The 27,011-nt window shown below is 36.7% G+C and overlaps 1 protein-coding gene and 1 long non-coding RNA gene across 16 annotated transcripts in view; one reads left to right on the forward strand and one right to left on the reverse strand.

Annotated features, from left to right (window-relative positions):
- The window catches only part of LOC309625033, a 62,386-nt gene extending 53,085 nt beyond the window's left edge, over positions 1-9,301 (reverse strand). Inside the window, exon 1 of the long non-coding RNA XR_014242299.1 lies at positions 3,380-9,301. This is a non-coding gene — a long non-coding RNA (uncharacterized lncRNA). The remainder of the gene's footprint in view (positions 1-3,379) is intronic.
- Positions 1-27,011, forward strand: part of NUMB (NUMB endocytic adaptor protein) — a 182,354-nt gene that overhangs the window by 90,165 nt on the left and 65,178 nt on the right. For 14 of the 15 annotated variants that reach the window (XM_082383895.1, XM_082383886.1, XM_082383900.1 and 11 more), the window contains one exon: positions 20,865-21,005. In XM_082383895.1, coding sequence (XP_082240021.1) covers positions 20,880-21,005 — 126 coding nt within the window. In that variant the 5' untranslated portion in view covers positions 20,865-20,879. Of the gene's footprint in view, positions 1-20,864; positions 21,006-27,011 lie in introns of those variants that run through there. The other variant, XM_082383887.1, reaches the window with a different exon arrangement.

Here is a 27,011-nt window from a genome sequence, read left to right on the forward strand (position 1 = left end):
ATATCAATTACAGGAAAAAAATCTGTAAAAATACAAACACATGGAGGCTAAACAGTACACTACTTAATAACCAAGAGATCACTGAAGAAATCAAAGAGGAAATCAAAAAAATACCTAGAAACAAATGACAATGAAAACACGACGACCCAAAACCTATGGGATGCAGCAAAAGCAGTTCTAAGAGGGAAATTTATAGCAATACAATCCTACCTTAAGAAACAAGAAACATCTCAAATGAACAACCTAACCTTACACCTAAAGCAATTAGAGAAAGAAGAACAAAAAAACCCCAAAGTTAGCAGAAGGAAAGAAATCATAAAGATCAGATCAGAAATAAATGAAAAAGAAATGAAGGAAACGATAGCAAAGATCAATAAAACTAAAAGCTGGTTCTTTGAGAAGATAAACAAAATTGATAAAACATTAGCCAGACTCATCATGAAAAACAGGGAAAGGACTCAAATCAATAAAATTAGAAATGAAGAAGTTACAATGGACACTGCAGAAATACAAAGGATCATGAGAGATTACTGCAAGCAACTTTATGCCAATAAAATGGACAACCTGGAAGAAATGGACAAATTCTTAGACATACACAACCTTCCGAGACTGAGCTAGGAAGAAATAGAAAATATGAACAGACCAATCACAAGCACTGAATTTGAAACTGTGATTATAAATCTTCCAACAAACAAAAGCGCAGGAGAATGGCTTCACAGGTGAATTCTATAAAACATTTAGAGAAGAGCTAACACCTATCCTTCTCAAACTCTTCCAAAATATAGCAGAGGGAGGAATACTCTCAAAGTCATTCTACGAGGCCACCATCACCCTGATACCTAAACCAGACAAAGATGTCACAAAGAGAGAAAACTACAGGCCAATATCACGGAGGAACATAGATGCAAAATTCCTCAACAAAATACTAGCAAACAGAATCCAACAGCACATTAAAAGTATCATACACCATGAGCTAGTGGGGTTTATCCCAGGAATGCAAGGATTCTTCAGTATATGCAAATCAATCAATGTGATACACCATATTAACAAATTGAAGGAGAAACACCATATGATCATCTCAATAGATGCAGAGAAAGATTTCGACAAAATTCAACACCCATTTACGATAAACACCCTCCAGAAAGTAGGCATAGAGGGAACTTACCTCAACATAATAAAGGCCATATATGACAAACCCACAGCCAACATTGTCCTCAATGGTGAAAAACTGAAAGCATTTCCACTAAGATCAGGAACAAGACAAGGTTGCCCACTCTCACCACTATTATTCAACATAGTTTTGGAAGTTTTAGCCACAGCAATCAGAGAAGAAAAAGAAATAAAAGGAGTCCAAATTGGAAAAGAAGAAGTAAAGCTGTCACTGTTTGCAGATGACATGATACTATACATAGAGAATCCTAAAGATGCTACCAGAAAACTACTAGAGCTAATCAATGAATTTGGTAAAGTTGCAGGATACAAAACTAATGTACAGAAACCTCTTGCATTCCTATACACTGATGATGAAAAATCTGAAAGTGAAATTAAGAAAACACTCCCATTTACCATTGCAACAAAAAGAATAAAATACCTAGGAATAAACCTACCTAAGGAGACAAAAGACCTGTATGCAGAAAATTATAAGACACTGATAAAAGAAATTAAAGATGATACAAATAGAGAGATATACCATGTTTTTGGATTGGAAGAATGAACATTGTGAAAATGACTATACTGCCCAAAGCAATCTACAGATTCAATGCAATCCCTATCAGATTACCAATGGCATTTTCCACAGAACTAGAACAAAAAATTTCACAATTTGTATGGAAACACAAAAGACCCCGAATAACCAAAGCAATCTTGAGAAAGAAAAACGGAGCTGGAGGAATGAGGCTCCCTGACTTCAGACTATACTACAAAGCTACAGTAATCAAGACAGTATGGTACTGGCACAAAAACAGAAATCTAGATCAATGGAACAGGATAGAAAGCCCAGAGATAAACCCACACACATATGGTCACCTTATCTTTGATAAAGGAGGCAAGAATATACAGTGGAGAAAAGACAGCCTCTTCAATAAGTGGTGCTGGGAAAACTGGACAGCTACATGTAAAAGAATGAAATTAGAACACTCACTAACACCATACACAAAAATAAACTCAAAATGGATTAAAGACCTAAATGTAAGGCCAGACACTATCAAACTCTTAGAGGAAAACATAGGCAGAACACTCTGTGACATAAATCACAGCAAGATCCTTTTTGACCCACCTCCTAGAGAATGGAAATAAAAACAAAAATAAACAAATGAGACCTAATGAAACTTAAAAGCTTTTGCACAGCAAAGGAAACCATAAAGAAGACGAGAAGACAACCCTCAGAATGGGAGAAAATATTTGCAAATGAAGCAAGCTGACAAAGGATTAATCTCCAAAATTTACGAGCAGCTCATGCAGCTCAATATCAAAAAAACAAACAACCCAATCCAAAAATGGGCAGAAGACCTAAATAGACATTTCTCCAAAGAAGATATACAGATTGCCAACAAACACATGAAAGAATGCTCAACATCATTCATCATTAGAGAAATGCAAATCAAAACTACAATGTGATATCATCTCACACCGGTCAGAATGGCCATCATCAAAAAATCTACAAACAATAAATGCTGGAGAGGGTGTGGAGAAAAGGGAACCCTCTTGCACTGTTGGTGGGAATGTAAATTGATACAGCCACTATGGAGAACAGTATGGAGGTTCCTTAAAAAACTAAAAATAGAACTACCATACGACCCAGCAATCCCACTACTGGGCATATACCCTGAGAAACCCATAATTCAGAAAGAGTCATGTACCACAATGTTCACTGCAGCTCTATTTACAATAGCCAGGACATGGAAGCAACCTCAGTGTCCATCAACAGATGAATGGTTAAAGATGTGGCACATATATACAATGGAATATTACTCAGCCATAAAAAGAAACGAAATTGAGTTATTTGTAGTGAGGTGGATGGACCTAGAGTCTGTCATACAGAGTGAAGTAAGTCAGAAAGAGAAAAATACCGTATGCTAACACACATACATGGAATCTAAAAAAACAAAAAAATGGTCATGAAGAACCTAGGGGCAAGATGGGAATAAAGACACAGACCTACTAGAGAATGGGCTTGAGGATATGGGGAGGGGGAAGGGTAAGCTGGGACAAAGTGGGATAGTGGCATGGACATATATACACTACCAAACGTAAAATTGATAGCTAGTGGGAAGCAGCCGCATAACACAGGGAGATCAGCTCGGTGCTTTGTGACCACCTAGAGGGGTGGGATAGGGAGGGTTGGAGGGAGGGAAACGCAAGAGGGAAGAGATATGTGGACATATGTATATGTATAACTGATTCACTTTGTTATAAAGCAGAAACTAACACACCATTGTAAAGCAATTATACTCCAATAAAGATGTTTTAAAAAAAAATTATAGTGGATTGTATTTAGAAAGAGAGGAAAAGAAGGCCTCATCAATGAGGTGACATTTAGGTTGAGACTTGAAGTATGAGTGGAAGACAAGTTTTTTTGTGTTGTTGTTTTTTTAGTATTTATTTATTTATTTGTCTGTGCCAGGTCTTAGTTGGTGGCATGTGGGATCTAGTTCCCTCACCCCAGGGATTGAACCCGGGCCCCCTGCGTTGGGAGCACAGTCTTAACCCCTGGACCACCAGGGAGGTCCCGAAGACAGAAGTTCTTGAAGGTTCTGAGAGAAAAGCATTTTAGACAGAGGGAAATAGTAGGCCCAAAGTGGGAAACAGCTTGCAGTTAACTGAAAGAATACTAGTTAGTTGAGGAGAGTGCCACCTCGAGGTAGGAGAGCAGGCAGGGGCTATACCTTAATACGCTAACATCTGCTGCGCATTTGTGAAGTGCTGGCCACTGTTCCAAGCACTTTTTGAGCAGTGTGAATTATTATGCTATACTGACTCTGAATGCTGAGAGTTTGGATTTAATTTGAAGATGCATTGGGAAGCCATGGAACTATTACTCAGTGCCATGATCCATTTTTAAAGATTACGCTGGCTACTTTGTACATAGTTGATCAGAAGGGGACAGCAGAGGAAAGAGAAATGAATACTAGTTGATGGTGGTTCAGGTAGGAGATGAAGTAATCTTGGACCATGGTTCTGATGGTAGAGGTGAAGAGCAGTGGACAGATTTAAGATATATTTACAAGTCTTTTGTTGATGGCTTGGATGAAGGGAGAGGGCTGTGAGGGAAAGGAAGGAGTCAGATTGGAGAGAGTTAAAGAATTGAAGAGATGGTATGTGTAGATAATTTGTGAAGTTATTCGTCAGAAAGGAGAGCAGAGCTGTTTTCAACCTTCTTGTGTCTGTCATTTTTCCAGTGGCATTTCTGTCTTTTAAAAAAATTCTTGGAACCAAATATATTTTTATTCTAGTCTGCCTCTCCAGATTGCAGCACCTTTTTCTTATCCCACACTTGACAGATGCTTAGAGGAGGAAAGTCAGTTGAAAAGTAGGCTAGCATTCTCAGCAGTTCTGCCCTTTTTCATCAAGATGTTCCTTGCTAAATCAGTCCTTGCTATATCAGAGCAAAACAATTTTGTTCTATAAGTAAAGGTTTAATTCTTGAAGGAACAGCATCTTAGGAAGTCAGTCTCTGTATATGTGTGTTGTGGGATTAGGGGTGATGGTCATATGTATTTTTATCTGTTAAGTCTCAACATGCCTTAAAAGATAAAGGTAAGGATAGCTGAACCACAAATTCAGTTCACCAATTGTTTTCTCAGTTGAAAGGCAAGTGATCAACTAAAAGATAAAATTGGTTGTGTAACTGAAAGAAAACTCTCAGAAGAGATAGCTTCCTTTTTTAAATGTTTCTTAAATATATATAGGTTCAGCTTTTGAAACCAACTTTGACTGCAATTTTATTTTTATTTTTTAATTATCTATCTATCTATCTATTTTGGCTGCTCCGGGTCTTAGTGACAGCATGCGGAATCTTCGCTGCGGCATGCGAACTGTTAGTTGTGGCGTGCGTGCGGGATCTAGTTCCCTGACCAGAGATTGAACCTGGGCCCTCTGCATTGGGAGTGCGGAGTCTTATCCACTGGACCACCAGGGAAGTCCCTGACTGCAGTTTTAAATAGACAGGGTCTTTCCTCATTTTATGAAGCTCTAGTTTTCCACTATTTTTAAGGAGTGAATAAAGAAGCCATGTATCAAAACAAAAGGGAGAATTTTGTGGACAATATGAAAATTAGTAAAGCAGAAATCTGAAATTAAAGTCAGATAATAGATAAGGATCATGGAATACTGTTTAAATCAGTGGTTCTTAAATTTTTGGTAGTTACAGAATCCTTTGAGATACCAAAGAAAGTTGAAGAATCTGGCCCCAGAAAGTGCACAGATACATGTGCATTCAGATTTGTACATAATCTTAGGGCACTGCTAAATCTGAAGAGCCTATGCAGATGCCCTGGTCGAGAACACGTGGTCTGAATGGTAATCAGGGCTGAGGAGTAGAATGTGGCTAGAGAGCTTCAACATTCATACTGTGACAGTAATCTCTTCTCAAATACCAATCTTTAGGGCAGCCCAGACTCAATTTGTTGTTGTTTTTTTGTTGTTGTTTTTAAACCTTTGGTCTCACAGCTGATAAAATAATTTTTAGTTTTAGCTATTGAAAATTAAAGTAATCTGTTCTTAAATTGTTTTTCTTTGAAAATGCCATAGATGGCAGGGTTTTCTGAAATAAGGCAATACAGTATTCAGGATACCCTAACATATGAAACCCATTAATAAAAAAAAGTCAAGGTGAAATGCAAATTTCAAATTTACTGACACCTAGGATTATACATGAACTGAATGAATGTTTCCTTTGAGAAGTAGATTCAGAAAACAAACGAACCAACCCTTTGTTCTCTCTACTTTTCCATGAATCTGTTTGTAACATAACTTTCTCACAAAACTGAGCGTGAACTTTTAAAATGAACTTTATTAGTCCTATAGGTTAAGTACTGGACATATTTATTTCACAGTTGGTGATGGATCTGTACTTTGTTACTTTTCATTTGGCTCAGTGCCTAAGTGGAACACTGAGCTAGTGATACAACTTAATAAATTATAAATTCTTTCCTGTTAGGCAGACTATGCCAGTTAGACCAATATTTAATGAAATCCAGAACTCTTAGGATTCACTGATTGAGTAGGTGATTGACTAGATGACCTACCTCTAAGTCCTTTGGCCATGGTAAGAGTCTAGGATTCCTTACATTTTTTTCACTTACTTAACTTGATCAAATAAAAGGATTTCTTTCCTTCACTCTAAATCTTGAAAGCAAGTTTCACATCATAAGAAAAAGTAGAAATCAAAGAAAGAAAATTCAAAAATGAAATACTTTATGGTATAATATTATACTTTAAATGGTGATTTAATATATGGCATTTTTAGCTTACATTTTTAGTGACTGAACAGATTATTATTATTATTACTATTATTGGCAGATGGACAGTCAGTGCAATTTTTTTCTTGTAACTTATAGAATTCTGGAGTAGAAGTGTGATGAAGAATATAGTGGAATTGTATATATTCACATTCAACCATGTTTGTTCAGAGAACAGTAAAATAAAAGTGAGAGTTAAAACCAATATAATTAAATTTAAATTTAGATTCTCTGCTGTTCTCAATGAGTTTCTGCTGTACGGTGTTTTTGTGCCTCCCATGTTGTGAGCATGCTCTGCAGTTCTAGTGCTAGGTAGATATTTTTCTCGTAGCATAATTCCTAAACATTAGCAAGCTACTTCAACTGTGTTCAGTTGAAAACAGCGAACTGTTCCATATTACAAATAATCCTTGGCTGTGTTGCATTTATTGCAAGAGAGTGTACTGTGGTACTTTGTGGATGATTTAAAGTATTCCCAGTGTTGGGACTTCCCTGGTGGCGCAGTGGTTAAGAATCCGCCTGCCAACAGGGAACACAGGTTCGAGCCCTGGTCTGGGAAGATCCCACATGCCGCGGAGCAACTAAGCCTGTGCGCCACAACTACTGAGCCTGCGCTCTAGAGCCTGAGAGCTACAACTGCTGAGCCCGTGTGCCGCAACTACTGAAGCCCATGTGCCTAGAGCCCGTGCTCCACAACAAAGAGAAGCCATCGCAATGAGAGAAGTCTGCACACCGCAATGAAGAGTAGCCCCCGCTCTTGCAACTAGAGAAAGCCCGCGCACAGCAACAAAGACCCAAGGCAGCCAAAAAAAAAAAAAGTCATCCCAATGTTATTTTGAATTTAGGTGATTTTTTGCTTTTAGTGCTATCTTTGGAACTTAACCCTGTGAGATTAGAGTGTCCTGAAAACATAAATTTAGCTACTCTAAGGAAATTTGTGAGTTTATTATTTTTTTTTCAGCTATTCAGAACGGTACCCATGGTTTTATATTTTAGTTCATATATTTTTACATTTGAAACCAACTAATACTGTTGTAACAATTAGAGTAATTTTACCATTTTCCCTAACTTTGATTTTTCTTTTTCTTTCTTTAAGGGAAACTATCTTAAGTGTCAGGGTCAAGTTTCCTGTACGTGTCTTGTCTATATCTGTGTATATCAAGTATGTGCTATTTAGCGTTTATGTTTTTTTTTCTCATAGTGAATTTTCTAAAGCATTGTCTTGTCCAATCTTCCTTATAACTTATATACAAGAGGGGCCTAAAGTTAGAGGTGTAATTGTGTCAATAGAACAAAGAAAAACAAACAAGCATAATTTAGAAGGAAGAAAAACTCTAGAGAGAAAAGTCCCCATTTTCCTAAGAGTTGTAGCTCTCTGTTGGCCCTGCAGAAGCCTCTGGTTCATTTTATTTTATTTTCTCTTTTTAAAAATTTTCTTTTAATTATCTTTTTCTTTTTTTTCTGGCTCATTTTATTTTATTTTATTTTATTTGGCCGCGCCGCGTGGCTTGCGGGATCTTAGTTGCCTGATCAGGGATGGAACCTGAGCCCTCAACTGTGAAAGCATGGGGTCCTAACCACTGGACCGCCAGGGAATTTCCATCTGGTTCATTTTCAATTGGGCTGGACAGACTGAATTTCAGTAACTTTATTCTTTTTAGTAAAAGTGAGACTTAAATTTTATAACTAAATGTGACTTGTTTTTCTTTTTTTATTTATTTATTTTATTATATATTTATTTATTTATTTGGCTGCATTGGGTCTTGTTGCTGCGCGCGGGCTTTCTCTAGTCATGGTGAGCGGGGGCTACTCTTTGTTGCAGTGCGTTGGCTTCTCATTGTAGTCGCTTCTCTTGTTGTGGAGCATGGGCTCTAGGCACGCAGGCTTCAGTAGTTGTGGCGTGTGGGCTCAGTAGTTGTGGCTCACAGGCTCTAGAGCACAGGCTCAGTAGCTGTGATGCACAGGCTTAGTTGCTCTCCGGCATGTGGGATCTTCCCGGACCAGGGCTTGAACCTGTGTCCCCTCCATTGGCAGGCGGATTCTTAACCACTGCGCCACCAGGGAAGTCCCGTGATTTGTTTTTCTTACCCCTTGTTAGATATCTCATAATTATAGGTGTGTATGTATTTATATTTCTACGCTCCCCGTCTCTATCCTCAGAAGGATTTTAGGTGACTTTCTTTCCACCTAATTAAAATTATAAAATAGTTGATGTATACAAAAGAATATATGTACCATATGTAGGTTATACAGCATAATGAAATGAAAACTTGTGTATCTTCTACTCAGCTTAAGCACTACTAAAACTTTTGAAGTCCCCATGTGAACGTTTCCCAATTATGTCCCCCTTTCTTTTCCCTCAGAAGTAACAGTGCCCTTAATTATGTTTATCATTCTCTTGTTTTTCTTTCTATTTCTATACACATATCCCTAAATGTTATCATGTTTAGTTTTGCATAATCTTGAGAGGTAATGTGAGGGGACTAAGAGCACAAATTCTGGCGCCAGGCAAATCTGCCACTTAACTAACCATGTGATTTGGGCAAATTACTTAACTTTTCAGTGCTTGTTTCCTCATTCATGAAATAGAGATTAAAAATAGAATCTACCTGATAGGGCTATTGTGAGAATAAAATGAGTTATTATATGCAGAGTGCACAGTGTACAGTGCCTGGTACGCAGGCAGTATTCTCTTAGTTGTTAGTATTTGTATAAAGGAATCATAAACAGTTTGCTTCCCTCCTCCCTCAACATTATGATTGTGAGATTCATCCATGTTGATCGTTATAGCTGTAGATGATTTATTTTTACTTCTTTCTCTCTTAATTAAATTTTTTATTTTTTTTAAATTTTTTTTCAAGTTATTTATTTATTTATTTATGGCTGTGTTGGGTCTTCGTTTCTGTGCGAGGGCTTTCTCTAGTTGTGGCAAGCGGGGGCCACTCTTCATTGCGGTGCGCGGGCCTCTCACTATCACGGCCTGTCTTGTTGCAGAGCACAGGCTCCAGACGCGCAGGCTCAGTAATTGTGGCTCACGGGCCCAGTTGCTCCGCGGCATGTGGGATCTTCCCAGACCAGGGCTCGCACCCATGTCCCCTGCATTGGCAGGCAGATTCTCAACCACTGCGCCACCAGGGAAGCCCCAAATTTTTTATTTTTAAAAATATTTAAATTGAGGTCTTATTTTTATTTCTGCATGGTATTCTAATAGTGTGAATATTCTGTATTTCTTGTGTTGATGGATAATTAGATTCTAGTGTTTATTTTACTGTTACAAATAATAAATAATGCTATGCAGACATTATCTTGCACACCTTCTTGTGCACATGTTTAAGAGTTTCTCTAAGATACACACCTAGAGAAGAAACTGCTGAGTTGTAAGGGTATGTGAGTCTTCAACTTTCCTAGACAGTGCCATCAAAATGGTTGCACTAGTTTATGCTCCTGTAAGAGTATGAGAGTGCCCGTTGCTCCATATTTTATTGTCTGATTCTTTAATATTTGCAAAACTGACAGATGTATAATGGTATATAGTGTCTTTTTAAAAATTATTTGTTTATTTTATTAATTTTTAATTAATTTGGCTGCGTTGGGTCTTTGTTGCTGCACGCGGGCTTTCTCTAATTGTGTCGATGGGCTTCTCTTTGTGGTGGCTTCTCTTGTTGTGGAGCTTGGGCTCTAGGCATGCAGGCTTCAGTAGTTGTGGCACGTGGGCTTAGTAGTTGTGGCTCGCGGGCTCTAGAGCACAGGCTCAGTAGTTGTGGCTCACGGGCTTAGCTGTTCTGTGGCATGTGGGATCTTCCCAGACCAGGGCTCGAACCCGTGTCCCCTGCATTGGCAGGCGGATTCTTAACCACTGCGCCACCAGGGAAGCCCAGGGACAGTATTTCTTAACAATCTGTAAATTTGCACATGAAACTCCTGTTAAAGTACCATTCACAGTAGATGCCTAATATTTATTATTTCTTCTTGTTCTTTTTTTGGTCTTTCCTGGGTAGAGCAAATTACCACGTGTGCTTGTAATCCTTCATACACTCATATACTTAGGTAGTGTTCAAGAAATCTATTTATCTTGTCAAGCATGAGGTTAATTACCATGAAAAGTATGATAATTTAGCTGATCTTTTGATTAATATTATAGATAAGATTTCCTATTTGAAACAGTCGAGCAAATACTTTTAGAAAACTGCCTTTAATTCCAGCACTGGAATTTAATACACCTTTCTCCCACTTAAATACTCTGAATCTGATTTCAACAGATATTATATCAGCAAATAGTGCATTTTCTAGAGCAGGTATGAAAACAAGATTCAGGAGCACTTCTAGTACTAACCGTCTGGATTCAGTTCACTGTCATCTCCTGGATTATTATAGTAGCCTCCTAATTGTCTCCCTGCTTCATTCTTGTTCTCTTCAATCTATTCTTAACCCAGCGGCCAAATGTAAAATATAGGTGCTTCCTTTTAGAACCCTCCAGTGGCTCCCCATTTCTCTCAGAGGAAAAACCAGTGTTTGGCCCACAGGGTCCTATATTACTTTGTCCTGTGTAACCCATCTGGTCTCATCTCTCCTATTCTCTTGTCTTCATTTTGCACTGGACGCACAGACCTTCTTTTGTTTGTCAGACACTCTAGGCAAGCTATCCCCTCAGGACCTTTGCATTAATTATTTTCTTTTTCTGGAATGCTCATCCTACTGCATGGCTCACTTTTTTACCTTCTTCAGTTCTTTGCTCAAGTGTTACTTTCTTAATTTAAAATTTCATCCCTGCCTCCAGTACTTCTAATCCCCCTCTTAACCCTGTTCATCTTTTTCTGCATGGCATTTACCACCTCTAACATACCACAGGGTTGGTGGTGTTCGGGTAAATGTTTCACAATTAGTTCTCCAAGTATAGTTCCAGCATGAATGATGGTTGATATTTTTGCTTGTTTAGTGAGTAAGATGAAAGTGAAGCAATGAAGATGTGTGTCAACATTTCACTCATTTGTCATTGACGTAAGAGACTTCTTTGCTGAATTGGATAATAGTTTTCAAGTAATGGAAGAATATTTCCTCAAAATTTTTGCACTATTCATAATGTAATGGTTATAGACACCACACACTTTTAAGTTCAATCTGCATCTTAACATTTTCTCCATCAGTTTCTTAGATCTAGACAATCACAGAACAATAAATCAAGCAGTGATTGGTAGTTTTTGCCAAATTCTGTAGTATAAATACTTCCACCATGGCCAATTTCAAGTTACCAACATGAAGTCGCTGAACTGAACATGTTGTTGGGAAGAGATGTACAATAGCCCGGCATTAGATAGTGTTTCTACCTTACAGATAGAAAATCATAAATAACCCCAAGAGCATAGATAATAGTAAAATGTAGTTAAAAAAAAAAATAGGAAGTGATGAGTTTTTACCTTTGTTTTAAAGTAACTTATATAATTATAAGTTATTATATAACTTAGATAATTATAACATATAATTATAATTTAATTTGTAATAAAGGCTATGTTTAGCACCCAGTTCACAAACTTGCTGAAAATTTGACAGTTGGATCTTGTCAGTCAGCACACCACTGTGAATAATCTGGCTGTTTATTTTCTGTCTAGCTCCTTCATAGAGGCAGGGGTTTTGTTCTGTATTGTTTACTGCAGCATGGCATGGTAGGCAGTCAATAGATACTTGTTGACTGAATTTTAATTAAAATATTTGAGGTCTTTTATATATAATTTAAAATTCATATAAATAAATGAACTAGGTGCTGAGTGAAAAATAAATTTTGTCTTCAAATAAATTGAAACTTTTTTCTTCATTTTTAAATATGAAGTTTTGATTATAACTAGCATAAAATTCTTGTTTCTCTGAATTATTGACCTAGATTATAAATAAAAGCATGCTACTCTGAAAGGGATGGAAAGATTTTCAAATTTGCCTTGCTAAGAGAAAGATATCATGTGATCCCTCTTTCATAAAAAGAAAAAATTGAAGCATATATGCATAGAAAAAAAACAAAGGAGAAAACTCTAAAATGTTGATGGAGGTTATTTCTGTTTAGTGGGATTACAGGTCATTTGTATTTCATTCTTTGGATTTTTCTGTTTTTCCTGTTCTTTACAAGTCACATCTGTTACATGATAAAATTATTTTAAAATCAGCTTCCTTATCATACCCTAGTATAGTATTTTAGTTGAATGAGGAGGAAAGTAAAATATTACAAGTAGAATATACAGGGTGAAGAAAGAGAAAGAAGTGAGAAAGCCACAGCATATTTGAAAGGTCTGATCTTCATAGGATTATGCAGGGAAGCATTGGGAGACAAGGCTGGACTGTTGAAGATCCTAAAGTTTAATGTCTGAGTCTGGCATTCAGGAGCCTCCACAACTTGAACCCAACCTTTTTCCAGCCCAACAGTTTTTGAACACATTCAAAGAAGAATTTTAGGAATATTAATCTGGCACAACTATGTAAGGAGATTAGAGGAAAGGGGACTTGGAGTCCAGGGGTTGTTGCAGAGGTTCATGGATGAAGTGATTTTTCTGCCAGGGCAATTAGGAATAGAAATGCTGAATGGCTGAATACCAGAGATATTGATACCTATTCCCATCCAGTAGCACCTATTGATGGACTTGGTATGGAAGAATTATGGAAAAGTGTCAGAGATGAACCTTAGAGTATGCTCTTCTCATTTCAAAGCTTTGATGGATGTAAAGGTGTTACGTAGAAATAGGGAAGTCAGGAAGAAGAGCTTGTTTGAAAGGAAAGATAAATTGATTTGGAGACATTTGAATTGGAGTTGGAAGTACAAGACTAGAAATCACAAAGAAGTCAGGGCTGAATATGAACTCTATGGGAGATAGAGAAAGAAAAGAATTTATGCTTATAATTAGTTGAATTTTAACCAATTAAAAAAAAATCTCAGTTCAGTATATAATCTGTTTGTGAATTCGGAGAAGGAAAGGTACAGTTTGTCATGAGCTATAACCTTACATATTGACAGGGACATTTTTAGTTTGCTAATAAGGTGACTTATGTTGATTGATTTTCAAATGTTGACTAACTGCATTTATTAGAAAAACTCCATGTAGTCATGATATATTTTTAATGTATTTTTGTAGTTTGATTTGCTAAAATTTTGTTCAGAATTTCTGTATATATGTTCATGAGAGATATTGGTCTATTTAAGAAGCTTAAATAATACCTTTGTTTGGTTTTGGTATCAGGTAATCTTAGCCTGATAGAATGATTTGAGAAATATTCCCTCCTCTTCAATTTTTTGGGAAGAGTTTGTGTAGAATTGGTATGATTTCTTCCTTAAATGTTTGGCAGAATTCACCAGTGAATCCATTTAGCCAAGGAGTTGTATTTGTGGAAAGATTTTAAACTATAAATTCAGTTTCATTAATAGATATAGGACTATTTTGGGTTATCTATTTCTTCTTGAATAAGCTATGAAAGTTTGTAACTTGAAAGGAATTTTTCCATTTCATCTGAGTTGTCGAATTTATGGACGTAAAATTGTTCATAATATTCCCTTATTATTTTTGATATCTGTAGAATATTAGAGATGACACCTCTCTCATTCTTGATATTGGTAATTTGTATCTTTTTTCCCCCTAAATAGTCCAGCTATAGGTTTATCAGTTTTTTTAATCTTCTCAAAGAGCCAGCTTTTGGTTTCCTTTTCTCTGTGTTTCTATTTTCCTACTTTATTGTTTTCTGCTTTGATTCCTACTGTTCCCTTTTTTTCTGCTTACTTTGCATTTCTTTGTCCTTTTAGTTTCTATAAGTAGAAGCTAAGGTCATTGTTTTAAGTAAGACCTTTCTTATTTTCTAATATAGACGTTTAGTGCAGGGTTTCTCAGTAGTGACACTATTGACATTTTAAGCTGGATAATTCTTTGTTGTCAGGGGCTGGCCTATGCATAGGATGTTTAACAGTATCTCTGGCCACTATCCATGAGATGTCAGTGGCATCTCCCTAGTGACAACCAAAAATGTCTCCTCCAGATATTGCCAAATGCACAAGATTGCCCCTCCCACCCCCGGTTGAGAACCACTGGTTTAGTGCTATAAATTTCTAAGTACTGCTTTTGTTACATCCCACAAATTTTGATATATTGTGTTTTCATTCAGCTCAGAATACTTTCTAAATTCCTTTTCGATTTCTACTTTGACCCGTGGGCTATTTTGAAATGTGTTATTTAGTTTCCAAATATTTGGCAATTTAATTCCATTGTGGTCAGAGATCATACTTTGCGTGACTTGAAGCCTTTTAAATTTGAGACTTGTTTTATGGCCCAGAAAATGTTCTGTATTGGTAAATGTTCCACATGCACTTGATTAGAATGTATATTCTGTTGTCACTGGGTGGAATGTTCTATAAATGTCAGTCAGGTCATGTTGGTTGATACTGTTGTTCAAGTCTTGCTGTTTATATCCTTGATGGTTTTCTTCCTACTTATTCTGTTAATTATTGAGGGGGGCATATATAGCCACTCCAGCTTTCTTCTGACTTGTATTAATATGGTATACTGTTTTCTATCATTTTACTTTTAACCTATTTGTGTCTTTATATTTTAAGTGGGTTTATTTATTTATTTTTGAATTTTATTTTATTTTTACATTTTTATACAGCAGGTTCTTATTAATTATCCATTTGATACATATCAGTGTATACATGTCAATCCCAATCTCCCAATTCATCACACCACCACCCCCACCCCACCCGCCACTTTTCCCCCTTGGTGTCCATACATTTGTTCTCCACGTCTTTGTCTTTATTTCTGCCCTGAAAACCGGTTCATCTGTACCATTTTTCTAGGTTTAAGTGGGTTTATTGTAGGCAGCACATGGTTGGGTCTTGCTTTTTTATCCAGCCTAACGAAGAACTAGTTAGTCTGTTTGACTACTGGGAAGCTAGTGTCACCGCTAAAGGTACTGTCTCCCCTAACAAGTTTATTCCACATTTCACTGGGAGAACATGTGGCGATGGGGGCCAACATTCAGGACCATGGTGGACAGGGTGGAGGGCTGGTGAATACTGTTGTATCATCCTTGCTGTGCCTACCTGGGACCGGACAGAGGCACATGAAGGCAGGCCAACCCTCTGGGGACCCTGTAGGAAGCCAACAACTGTGCCTGAGAGAGATGAGACTTTTGGAATCTGACTTACATTGTTACTGACCAGTCAAAACATTCACTGGCCTTACTACTCAGCTGAACCAGTTGTTGGATTGTGGAAGGTCAAGGGGTAGATCCTAGGCTAGGGGCTCAGCACAGTGGCTGTTTACTATCCAGAATGCAAGCATTGCAAAAACTTAATCACTGCTATGGCTATGTAAATTCATACTGGCCAGTTATATGGTGTGTGTACCTCTATTTATTCATGTTTGAGTGTGCTGGGTTTAATTCTACTTACTGTATCCTAACTCCTATTAGGAAAAATAGGGAAATAATGAGATCATCACAAGAAAAGTTTCACCCATCGTGACTGCTTGTGGTTGCCCTGATCTCTTCCCTGAACTTCAGGCTTATACATATCTCCACCTAGAAGCCCTATAAACAGACCCCTCAAATTCAACAATTCAGTTTGCTGAATTCATCTATCCATTTTACTGAGGCCTAAAACTTAGGACTCATATTTGGATTTCTCCCTCTTCCTCACCTTCTGTAATAATTCCTGCTCTTGACTTTCCCCATAAAGAGAGTCCTGTTGATCAAGCAAAGCTGAGTTTATTAAACTTACTGCAGCAAGGGAGAGCACCACTTTGACAGAATCTTGGTAGTTAGGGGAAGTTAGGAAAGGGTATTTCTAGGGTTTTGAGATCTGGACTCACATGGTTTAAGGCAGGTCCTTCAAGGTGGGGAACTGGCTGGGATGGGCAAAGTTTGTGACACAATATTTAAAATTAGTGGACTTAACAAGAAAAGGTTCTTGAAGCAGTCTGTTATCCTGTCAGGAGAGCTGTTTGCCCTGATGTACAAATTGTTTGCCCAGATAAATTAGTTCGTAAAACTTTCCTGACACAGTGAAGCTAATTCTTGGCTTACAGTCTTATCATTTTCATTTTGGGCAAAATACTTTCCTGGAGCACAGTTACATCATGTTGACTCAGTTAATTCATAGATTTCCTGAATCTGTGTTTTGTTGATGCTGTTGCCTCTACCTGAAATATCTTTTCCCTCCTACTCCACACAGTATGTGGCTAATGTTTGTTCTTTTAAAACTTAACTCAGGCAGTATCTCCTACAGGAAATGTTTCCTGAACCTAGACTGCTTCTAGGCCATACTGTGTATAGTATTATTATTACATTCCCCATATTGTGCAGAAATTAACCTTTTATAGGGGAAGAGAGCCACCAAAAGGCAAGTTGTCTTACTAATTTCTGTATCCACTAGCATTAATAACAGGGCCCAGCACATGGTAAGTTTTCAAACAGTTTTTACTGACCTAAACAAATTGGGTCAGAGGAGGGAAGACCGAAGGAATGGGAGATAAGAGGTGATGATTTAACTTTAAATTAATGTGATTGAGACAGCGCTGATGCACCCAAATGTAGAAATTTGAGTAAGAGAGTAAGACTTAAGAGTACAATTAGGAAATGATCATAGTTGAGGTAATAGTTTGTGTTGATTATTTCTCCAAGAGTGATAATGCAAAGAGAACACCAGTGGAGGACTGATATTTGGGGAATACCCTCAATGTGTAGGAGAAGGTAGAGGAAGCCCTCAAAGGCATCAGTAGAGACAGAAGTGAAGAAGATAAACCAGAGGAGTAGAGTATGGGGACGGTGGAAGGCAGGGAGGAAACACATATACAAAGGAGAGCTGGAATTGTGGTGTCAAATTTTGCAGAGCATTTAAGGAATGAGAACTGTGAAAAGATTTTCTGAATTTGGCAATTAAGTTGTACCTAGTGATCTTTGAAAATTCTAGTAGAATGGGGATTTCATTTTTTAAAAATTTAGTTTGTAGGAAAGGACAAAATAAGTTGGTTCTCAGGTTTTATAGTTAAAAGAATATATTCTTTACCCATATTCAACCAGGACTGTCACAAGGGGTATGATTTTCTTTATTTGGGAGTAAAGTTCAACCTTGCTGAGGACCAATAGTAAACGTTACTTTGAATTAACATTTTTTATTTTTTTCTTATTATCTGTTTTTTTTTTTGTAAGCAAAATCATTATACATAGATTACTTGAAAACAGAATGTTTGGTTTCTTCCTTGTATTAATTATTATCTTAATTGCTAGATTATTTTACAGGCCAGTGGTAGTTACTCGTTAAGAAGTAACAAGCAAGATACTATCATTGTGTATTTTCACTTTGCCAAGTTCATTTTAGAACAATTATAATTAATATCACTAACTTTCAAAAATTTCTGGCTGTGAAACCCTTTCCTTAAACTTTTACATGGAACCCCAACATGTAAATCAGAGAAGGTGGAGCTTGTCTGTTTGAAGCTGTGACAGGGACCTGAAGCTCCTCCTGAGAGTTTTGTCCAGTCTTCTAACCTCCTTCTCTTCCCTTCCAAACAACTGGTGGTCCTGGGTACTCCTCTGTGGAAATCCTAGGGCTACCTAAAGCATAGTTCAAGAATCACTGACACATAATTTTCTTTGTAGAAATGCTGATTGCAAAGCATTTTAGTACTGAAAGTGACATGATATTTAGACCCCCAAACCAATTGACACTTCCGGTCTGTTCTCTTATTGGTCAGTAGAGTGGTACAACAATAAATAGCTGCCCAAGAGCAAATAAATTTGTAATAGAGCTATTTAGACAGAGGTTGGATGTCTTCCTCTAAGGGAAGTTGTCAAAGTAGTTCCTTTGTCAGTGGGAGTTTGGCCTACTATTAAATGCAGTCTCTTGCAACATCAATGATTCTCTGGTCTTACATGTCTACATTTATCCTACCTAGTAAATATCATCTAATACGATGGGGTTTATTTTATCTTTCATTTCTTCACATTTATAGTATGCCGTATATATGACAGGTACTGTATTAGGATGCAGGGGTACTATATAAACAAGTAAGTTTAAACAAATAAGATATAGCCTACCATAAAGGAAATAGAAAATTGCTGTAAGTCTTGAGGAGTAGAGTAATAGAGTTAAGCGGAGGGTGTTCATGGGAATCATATGAAATGCAAGGACCCAGACCAGATAGGGGCTTGTCAGAAAAAATGCTAGCTTCTATGAAGACTGTGAGCTGACTCTTTAAAAATGAGTAAACTTCAACAGAAGCAAATAGAGAAAGGTCTTTCTAGGCAGATGAAGGAACATGTGCAGAGCCTCTGAAAGGTAGCATGCCTTGTTTGGAGAACTGTAAGTAGTTTCATATGGCTGGAGCTTAGCATGTGAATGGGGCTGGTGAGTAAAGCCAGACAAAAAAAGGACTGTGTTTGCCATGCTTGGGAATTTGGACTTTATCTTGAAAGTGATGTGATGCAATTGAAGGATTTTAAGCAGAGTAATTGCATGGTCAGATTTGTGTTTTAGAAAGCACTATGGCAGTAGTCAGGAGAACAGATTGGAATGGACCTCTCTTGGAAGCAAAGAGACCATTAAGTTGTTAAGCTTTTGCAATGATTTAAGCAAAAATGAGGATAGTAGAACCGATGTGGTGGGTGGGGGAATTAATTCAAGATATACTAAGGAGGTAAGATCCATAGGTATTGGTCAGAGAAAGAATAGAAGTGGGGATGACTTTCAGGTGTTTGGGTTGGCCAGCTGGGTAGGTGTGTAGTCTTTTTTTGCTAAGAGAAAGAAATTAAAAAGAAAGGAATCATATAGGCTTTTTGCCTCAAGATTCTTAGGGTGCCAACTTGAGCAAGGATATAGGTGCTTTTTATTTTCTTATATTTGTATCTGTGTATATTTTTAAAATGTGATATGAAAGTATATAACAGGATGTATTATCAAGGAAGGTTATGGAATTCTTTTTGGAAGTCTGTTAGATTAAGGTAGACTCTCATTTAAGGTAGTTTAGGAATGAGTGATCACTTAAAGGCAAAGGGATGGATTACCTTTTGTTGAGTCCTTTGATTGTTTAATATCTACCTCATCTACTCTATAAATCAACTTTGAATTGAGAAATAATAAATTGATTTTTAGAAAATCCAGAGATTTTTACATTACCATTCATCTGTCAGAATTTTTACCTTTTAAGAAAAATGTGTGGTAAGATTGGCCTGTCTGTGTGAATTAGCTAATTTGGTAATAGTTCTGCTGTGGCATTATGAACTTTAAAATACAAAATGATTTTTCCTCAGAATGCAAACTTTGATTTTCAAGTCTTTCATTGGTGTTATGTGGGAATTAATGTTCCATCCCTTGTTATTTAACACTCCTGACAGAGAAGATGTTTCCTTTATATAGCTTTGTCACATCATTTTCTCAAGTTAAGATCTCTTTTTTAGGCTGGTTGAGGTGCTTAAATCCCTCATGGAAAGAATGAGCAATGCTCCTTAACAGAAAACTGAAGGTATTGGTTTCAGATTTTGAGATTTGCCCTATAAAGGGACACTTAATCATTATGTTTATTCATTGGCTCTTAAATGCTCCATTGTTTCTTATCAGATAAGTCTTCCTTCCCTGTAGTTTTGTGATTTCTGCTGTACCTTTGAAAGCATTAGAGAAGTGCCTCTTCCAGTAACAAAACAAAAACACTGACTGTAGTTTAATACTTTTTAATTTACAGAGTTAATGATGAGACTTGGACCTTTGTCATCGAAAACTATTAGATTACTTTCATATCTGTAATGATTATGAATGTGAAAGTACATTCTGATGTCATACTACTTGCAAGAAATTTCTTCTTTAGAATAATGTAATCCTAGAACTTTTTCTTCTTTAAGTATGTTTAAAGGAAACTTTATTTCTTTTTATAAAATATCTTTTACAAAAGACTATTAAAGTCCCTGCTTTGCTTAGTGTCTTCTGATAGTAAGCCAAAAAGATCCCCAGATTTCAGTGTTCCAGAATGATTTTTTCTTAATAAGGATCAAAGTTTTCAGAATATTTTCAAAAATTGTTAGCAGTTTATAATTTGGCTACAGGTACAAATTTCCTTATTCAGGAGTTAGAATGGATTTGAGAGGTAGATCAGGAGGAATACTCATTGGATTATTGCAATTAAAGTGCTTGAAAGTTCTTAGAATAACATCTCTTCAGATCCTACAACAGGTTATTGTTGTTTTACAAGAATAGCATTATAATTGTCTTTTCAAAAAGTGAAGTGGTTTGTTTGTTTGAATTTAGAGTTACTCTAAGAGGAAGTATACTAATTGCTCATTTCCCCCTAAAACAAAATCTTTAATTTGGGATACTAGTTTTTTATTAGGACGGTAATCCAAACTTTAAATATGTGAGAAAGTAATAACTTCCTTTTCGTACTTCTTTTACAGCTTGTAAAAATTAAAATGAATAAACTACGGCAAAGTTTTAGGAGAAAGAAAGATGTTTATGTTCCAGAGGCCAGTCGTCCACATCAGTGGCAGACAGATGAAGAAGGAGTTCGTACTGGAAAATGTAGCTTCCCAGTTAAGGTAAGAGCTCATGTTTCTATAAATCTAGACGTTGAAAAGAATTGACAGTTTATTATATGTGAAATTCCATTAATTAGGACAGTTAAAAGAAAACACTAAAAGCTAGTCCCTTTATATTCTGCTTCAGTGGTAGAATTAGTAAGAAGAAAAACAGATTATAATTAATGATTTTTCTTTTTATATTTATTTATTTATTTATTTATTTAAAATTTAGAGGACAGGGAAGGTTAAGTTGAATTTATTTATTTATTTATTATTTAATTTTCACACACACACACACACACACACACACACACACACACACACTGTATTTTATTTTTACAAGAGATAAATAGACTGACACCAAGCATTGTACATGGATGACCACAACAAAAGCAACAATGATTGCAATTACCAAACATGAAACACACTCATACTATGTCATAATATTGACATTCAGTCCAGTAATCCTCCACTGTAACAGCTCCTTTACTTTGCAGTGAAAATTGATTTGTATATTCTTTGCCTCTGAGTCCTTGTGGGATTTTTTTTTTTAAATTCAAACAGAAAGTCACAAAAATTATACTCATCCTCATCAGTTCACTCAGTCCCATGTAATTAATTTTTTTTTTCATCTTGATCTTTTGTTAGCACTTTTATGAGTTCATCAGTTTTTCATTAGAGTTCTGAAAATGCTTATTCATTCACTTCAGCAGTACAGTCAGTTACCAGAAACCTGTACTTGTCAGAGTCTTTTCCATGAATTTCTTGAAGATGAAACCCTTTTATAGGAACATATTTGCAAAAGCATCAGAGTACACCCAGAACTGTCTGTAAATGACAAAAAACTTAAAAATGACCACGGTTAAAGTATTGATGAAAGTTCACAATAATGCAGTTGACAAGAAAATTAGTCACTTCTGAGATATACATTTTAAAGCAACAACCAGGACCATGACCTACAACATTATACCAGAACACACAAGACCCCTAGAAACTTCATGCAATGTCCGAAACATCTATACCAACATATTTCCATACAAATAACCCAATGAAAGCCCAGCATTAGCTGTTCTGTCTGTTTGTCCTTTTATACTGCAGGTTCCCACCAGTTATCAACTTTACACACATCAGTGTATACACGTCAATCCCAATCGCCCAATTCAGCACACCACCATCCCCACCCCACCGCAGTTTTCCCCCCTTGGTGTCCATATGTCCGTTCTCTACATTTGTGTCTCAACTTCTGCCCTGTAAACCGGCTCATCTGTACCATTTTTCTAGGTTCCACATACATGCGTTAGTATACGATATTTGTTTTTCTCTTTCTGACTTACTTCACTCTGTATGACAGTCTCTAGATCCATCCACGTCTCAACAAATGACTCAATTTCGTTCCTTTTTATGGCTGAGTAATATTCCATTGTATATATGTACCACATCTTCTTTAGCCATTCGTCTGTTGATGGGCATTTAGGTTGCTTCCATGACCTGGCTATTGTAAATAGTGCTGCAGTGAACATTCGGGTGCATGTGTCTTTTTGAATTACAGTTTTTTCTGGGTATATGCCCAGTAGTGGGATTGCTGGGTCATATGGTAATTCTATTTTTAGTTTTTTTAAGGAACTTCCATATTGTTCTCCATAGTGGCTGTATCAATTTACATTCCCACCAACAGTGCAAGAGGGTTCCCTTTTCTCCACACCCTCTCCAGCATTTGTTGTTTGTAGATTTTCTGATGATGCCCATTCTAACAGGAGTGAGGTGATACCTCATTGTAGTTTTGATTTGCATTTCTCTAATAATTAGTGATGTTGAGCATCTTTTCATGTGCTTTGTGGCCATCTGTATGTCTTCTTTGGAGGAATGTCTATTTAGGTCTTCTGCCCATTTTTGGATTGGGGTGTTTGTTTCTTTAATATTGAGCTGAATGAACTGTTTATATATTTTGGAGATTAATCCTTTGTCCGTTGATTCGTTTGCAAATATTTTCTCCCATTCTGAGGGTTGTCTTTTCGTCTTGTTTATGGTTTCCTTTGCTGTGCAAAAGCTTTGAAGTTTCATTAGGTCCCATTTGTTTATTTTTGTTTTTATTTCCATTACTCTAGGAGGTGGATCAAAAAAGATCATGCTGTGATTTATGTCAAAGAGTGTTCTTCCTATGTTTTCCTCTAAGAGTTTTATAGTGTCCAGTCTTACATTTAGGTCTCTAATCCATTTTGAGTTTATTTTTGTGTATGGTGTTAGGGGGTGTTCTAATTTCATTGTTTTACATGTAGCTGTCCAGTTTTCCCAGCACCACTTATTGAAGAGACTGTCTTTTCTCCATTGTATATCTTTGCCTCCTTTGTCATAGATTAGTTGGCCATAGGTGCGTGGGTTAATCTCTGGGCTTTCTATCTTGTTCCATTGATCTATATTTCTGTTTTTGTGCCAGTACCATATTGTCTTGATTACTGTAGCTTTGTAGTATAGTCTGAAGTCAGGGAGTCTGATTCCTCCAGCTCCGTTTTTTTCCCTCAAGACTGCTTTGGCGATTCGGGGTCTTTTGTGTCTCCATACAAATTTTAAGATGATTTGTTCTAGCTCCGTAAAAAATACCATTGGTAATTTGATAGGGATTGCATTGAATCTGTAGATTGCTTTGGGTAGTATACTCATTTTCACAATGTTGATTCTTCCAATCCAAGAACATGATATATCTCTCCATCTGTTGGTATCATCTTTAATTTCTTTCATCAGTGTCTTATAGTTTTCTGCATACAGGTCTTTTGTCTCCCTAGGTAGGTATATTCCTAGGTATTTTATTCTTTTTGTTGCAATGGTAAATGGGAGTGTTTCCATAATTTCTCTTTCAGATTTTTCATCATTAGTGTATAGGAATGCAAGAGATTTCTGTGCATTAATTTTGTATCCTGCAACTTTACCATATTCATTAATTATCTCTAGCAGTTTTCTGGTGGCAGTTTTAGGATTCTCTATGTATAGTATCATGTCATCTGCAAACAGTGACAGTTTTACTTCTTCTTTTCCAATTTGTATTCCTTCTATTTCTTTTTCTTCTCTGATTGCCATGGCTAGGACTTCCAGAACTATGTTGAATAATAGTGGTGAGAGTGGACATCCTTGTCTCGTTCCTGATCTTAGAGGAAATGCTTCCAGTTTTTCACCATTGAGAATGATGTTTGCTGTGGGTTTGTCATATATGGCCTTTATTATGTTGAGGTAGGTTCCCTCTATGCCCACTTTCTGGAGAGTTTTTATCATAAATGGGTGTTGAATTTTGTCAGAAGCTTTTTCTGCATCTATTGAGATGATCATATGGTTTTTATTCTTCAATTTGTTAATATGGTGTATCACATTGATTGATTTGCGTATATTGAAGAATCCTTGCATCCCTGGGATAAATCCCACTTGATCGTGGTGTATGATCCTTTTAATGTGTTGTTGGATTCTGTTTGCTAGTATTTTGTTGAGGATTTTTGCATCTATATTCATCAGTGATATTGGTCTGTAATTTTCTTTTTTTGTAGTGTCTTTGTCTGGTTTTGGTATCAGGGTGATGGTGGCCTCATAGAATGAGTTTGGGAGTGTTCCTTCCTCTGCAATTTTTTGGAAGAGTTTGAGAAGGATAGGTGTTAGCTCTTCTCTAAGTGTGTGATAGAATTCACCTGTGAAGCCATCTGGTCCTGGACTTTTGTTTGTTGGAAGATTTTTAATCACAGTTTCAATTTCATTACTTGTGATTAGTCTGTTCATATTTTCTGTTTCTTCCTGGTTCAGTCTTGGAAGGTTATACCTTTCTAAGAATTTGTCCATTTCTTCCAGGTTGTCCATTTTATTGGCGTAAAGTTGCTTGTAGTAGTCTCTTAGGATGCTTTGTATTTCTGCGGTGTCTGTTGTAACTTCTCCTTTTTCATTTCTGATTTTATTGATTTGAGTCCTCTCCCTCTTTTTCTTGATGAGTTTGGCTAATGGCTTATCAATTTTGTTTATCTTCTCAAAGAACCAGCTTTTAGTTTTATTGATCTTTGCTATTGTTTTCTTTGTCTCTATTTCATTTATTTCCGCTCTGATCTTTATGATTTCTTTCCTTCTGCTAACTTTGGGTTTTGTTTGTTCTTCTTTCTCTAGTTTCTTTAGGTGTAAGGTTAGATTGTTTACTTGAGATTTTTCTTGTTTCTTTAGGTAGGCTTGTATAGCTATAAACTTCCCTCTTAGAACTGCTTTCGCTGCATCCCATAGGTTTTGGGTCGTCGTGTTTTCATTGTCATTTGTTTCTAGGTATTTTTTGATTTCCTCTTTGATTTCTTCAGTGATCTCTTGGTTATTTAGTAACGTATTGTTTAGCCTCCATGTGTTTGTGTTTTTTACGTTTTTTTCCCTGTAATTCATTTCTAATCTCATAGCGTTGTGGTCAGAAAAGATGCTTGATATGATTTCAATTTTCTTAAATTTACTGAGGCTTGATTTGTGACCCAGGATGTGATCTATCCTGGAGAATGTTCCATGTGCACTTGAGAAGAACGTGTAATCTGCTGTTTTTGGATGGAATGTCCTATAAATATCGATTAAATCTATCTGGTCTATTGTGTCATTTAAAGCTTCTGTTTCCTTATTTATTTTCATTTTGGATGATCTGTCCATTGGTGTAAGTGAGATGTTAAAGTCCCCCACTATTATTGTGTTACTGTCAATTTCCTCTTTTATAGCTGTTAGCAGTTGCCTTATGTATTGAGGTGCTCCTATATTGGGTGCATGTATATTTATAATTGTTATATCTTCTTCTTGGATTGATTCCTTGATCATTATGTAGTGTCCTTCCTTGTCTCTTGTAACATTCTTTATTTTAAAGTCTGTTTTATCTGATATGAGTGTAGCTACTCCTGCTTTCTTTTGATTTCCATTTGCATGGAATATCTTTTTCCATCCCCTCACTTTCAGTCTGTATGTGTCCCTAGGTCTAAAGTGGGTCTCTTGGAGACAGCATATATATGGGTCTTGTTTTTGTATCCATTCAGCAAGCCTGTGTCTTTTGGTTGGAGCATTTAATCCATTCACATTTAAGGTAATTATTGATATGTATGTTCCTATGACCATTTTCTTAATTGTTTGGGGTTTGTTTTTGTAGGTCCTTTTGTTCTCTTGTGTTTCCCACTTAGAGAAGTTCCTTTAGCATTTGTTGTAGAGCTGGTTTGGTGGTGCTGAATTCTCTTAGCTTTTGCTTGTCTGTAAAGCTTTTGATTTCTCCATCAAATCTAAATGAGATCCTTGCCGGGTAGAGTAATCTTGGTTGTAGGTTCTTCCCTTTCATCACTTTAAGTATATCATGCCACTCCCTTCTGGCTTGTAGAGTTTCTGCTGAGAAATCAGCTGTTAACCTTATGGGAGTTCCCTTGTATGTTATTTGTCGTTTTTCCCTTGCTGCTTTCAATAATTTTTCTTTGTCTTTAATTTTTGCCACTTTGATTACTATGTGTCTCGGCGTGTTTCTCCTTGGGTTTATCCTGTATGGGACTCTCTGTGCTTCCTGGACTTGGGTGGCTATTTCCTTTCCCATGTTAGGGAAGTTTTCGACTATAATCTCTTCAAATATATTCTCTGGTCCTTTCTCTTTCTCTTCTCCTTCTGGGACCCCTATAATGTGAATGTTGTTGCGTTTCATGTTGTCCCAGAGGTCTCTTAGGCTGTCTTCATTTCTTTTCATTCTTTTTTCTTTAGTCTGTTTCGCAGCAGTGAATTCCACCATTCTGTCTTTCAGGTCACTTATCCGTTCTTCTGCCTCAGTTATTCTGCTATTGATTCCTTCTAGTGTAGTTTTCATTTCAGTTATTGTATTGGTCATCTCTGTTTGTTTGTTCTTTAATTCTTCTAGGTCTTTGTTAACCATTTCTCGCATCTTCTTGATCTTTGCCTCCATTCTTATTCCGAGGTCCTGGATCATCTTCATTATCATTATTCTGAATTCTTTTTCTGGAAGGTTGCCTATCTCCACTTCATTTAGTTGTTTTTCTGGGGTTTTTTCTT

Source organism: Balaenoptera borealis, assembly GCF_965194805.1.
Source record: "Balaenoptera borealis genome assembly, chromosome: 3".
NCBI classification, from domain to species: Eukaryota; Metazoa; Chordata; class Mammalia; order Artiodactyla; family Balaenopteridae; genus Balaenoptera; species Balaenoptera borealis.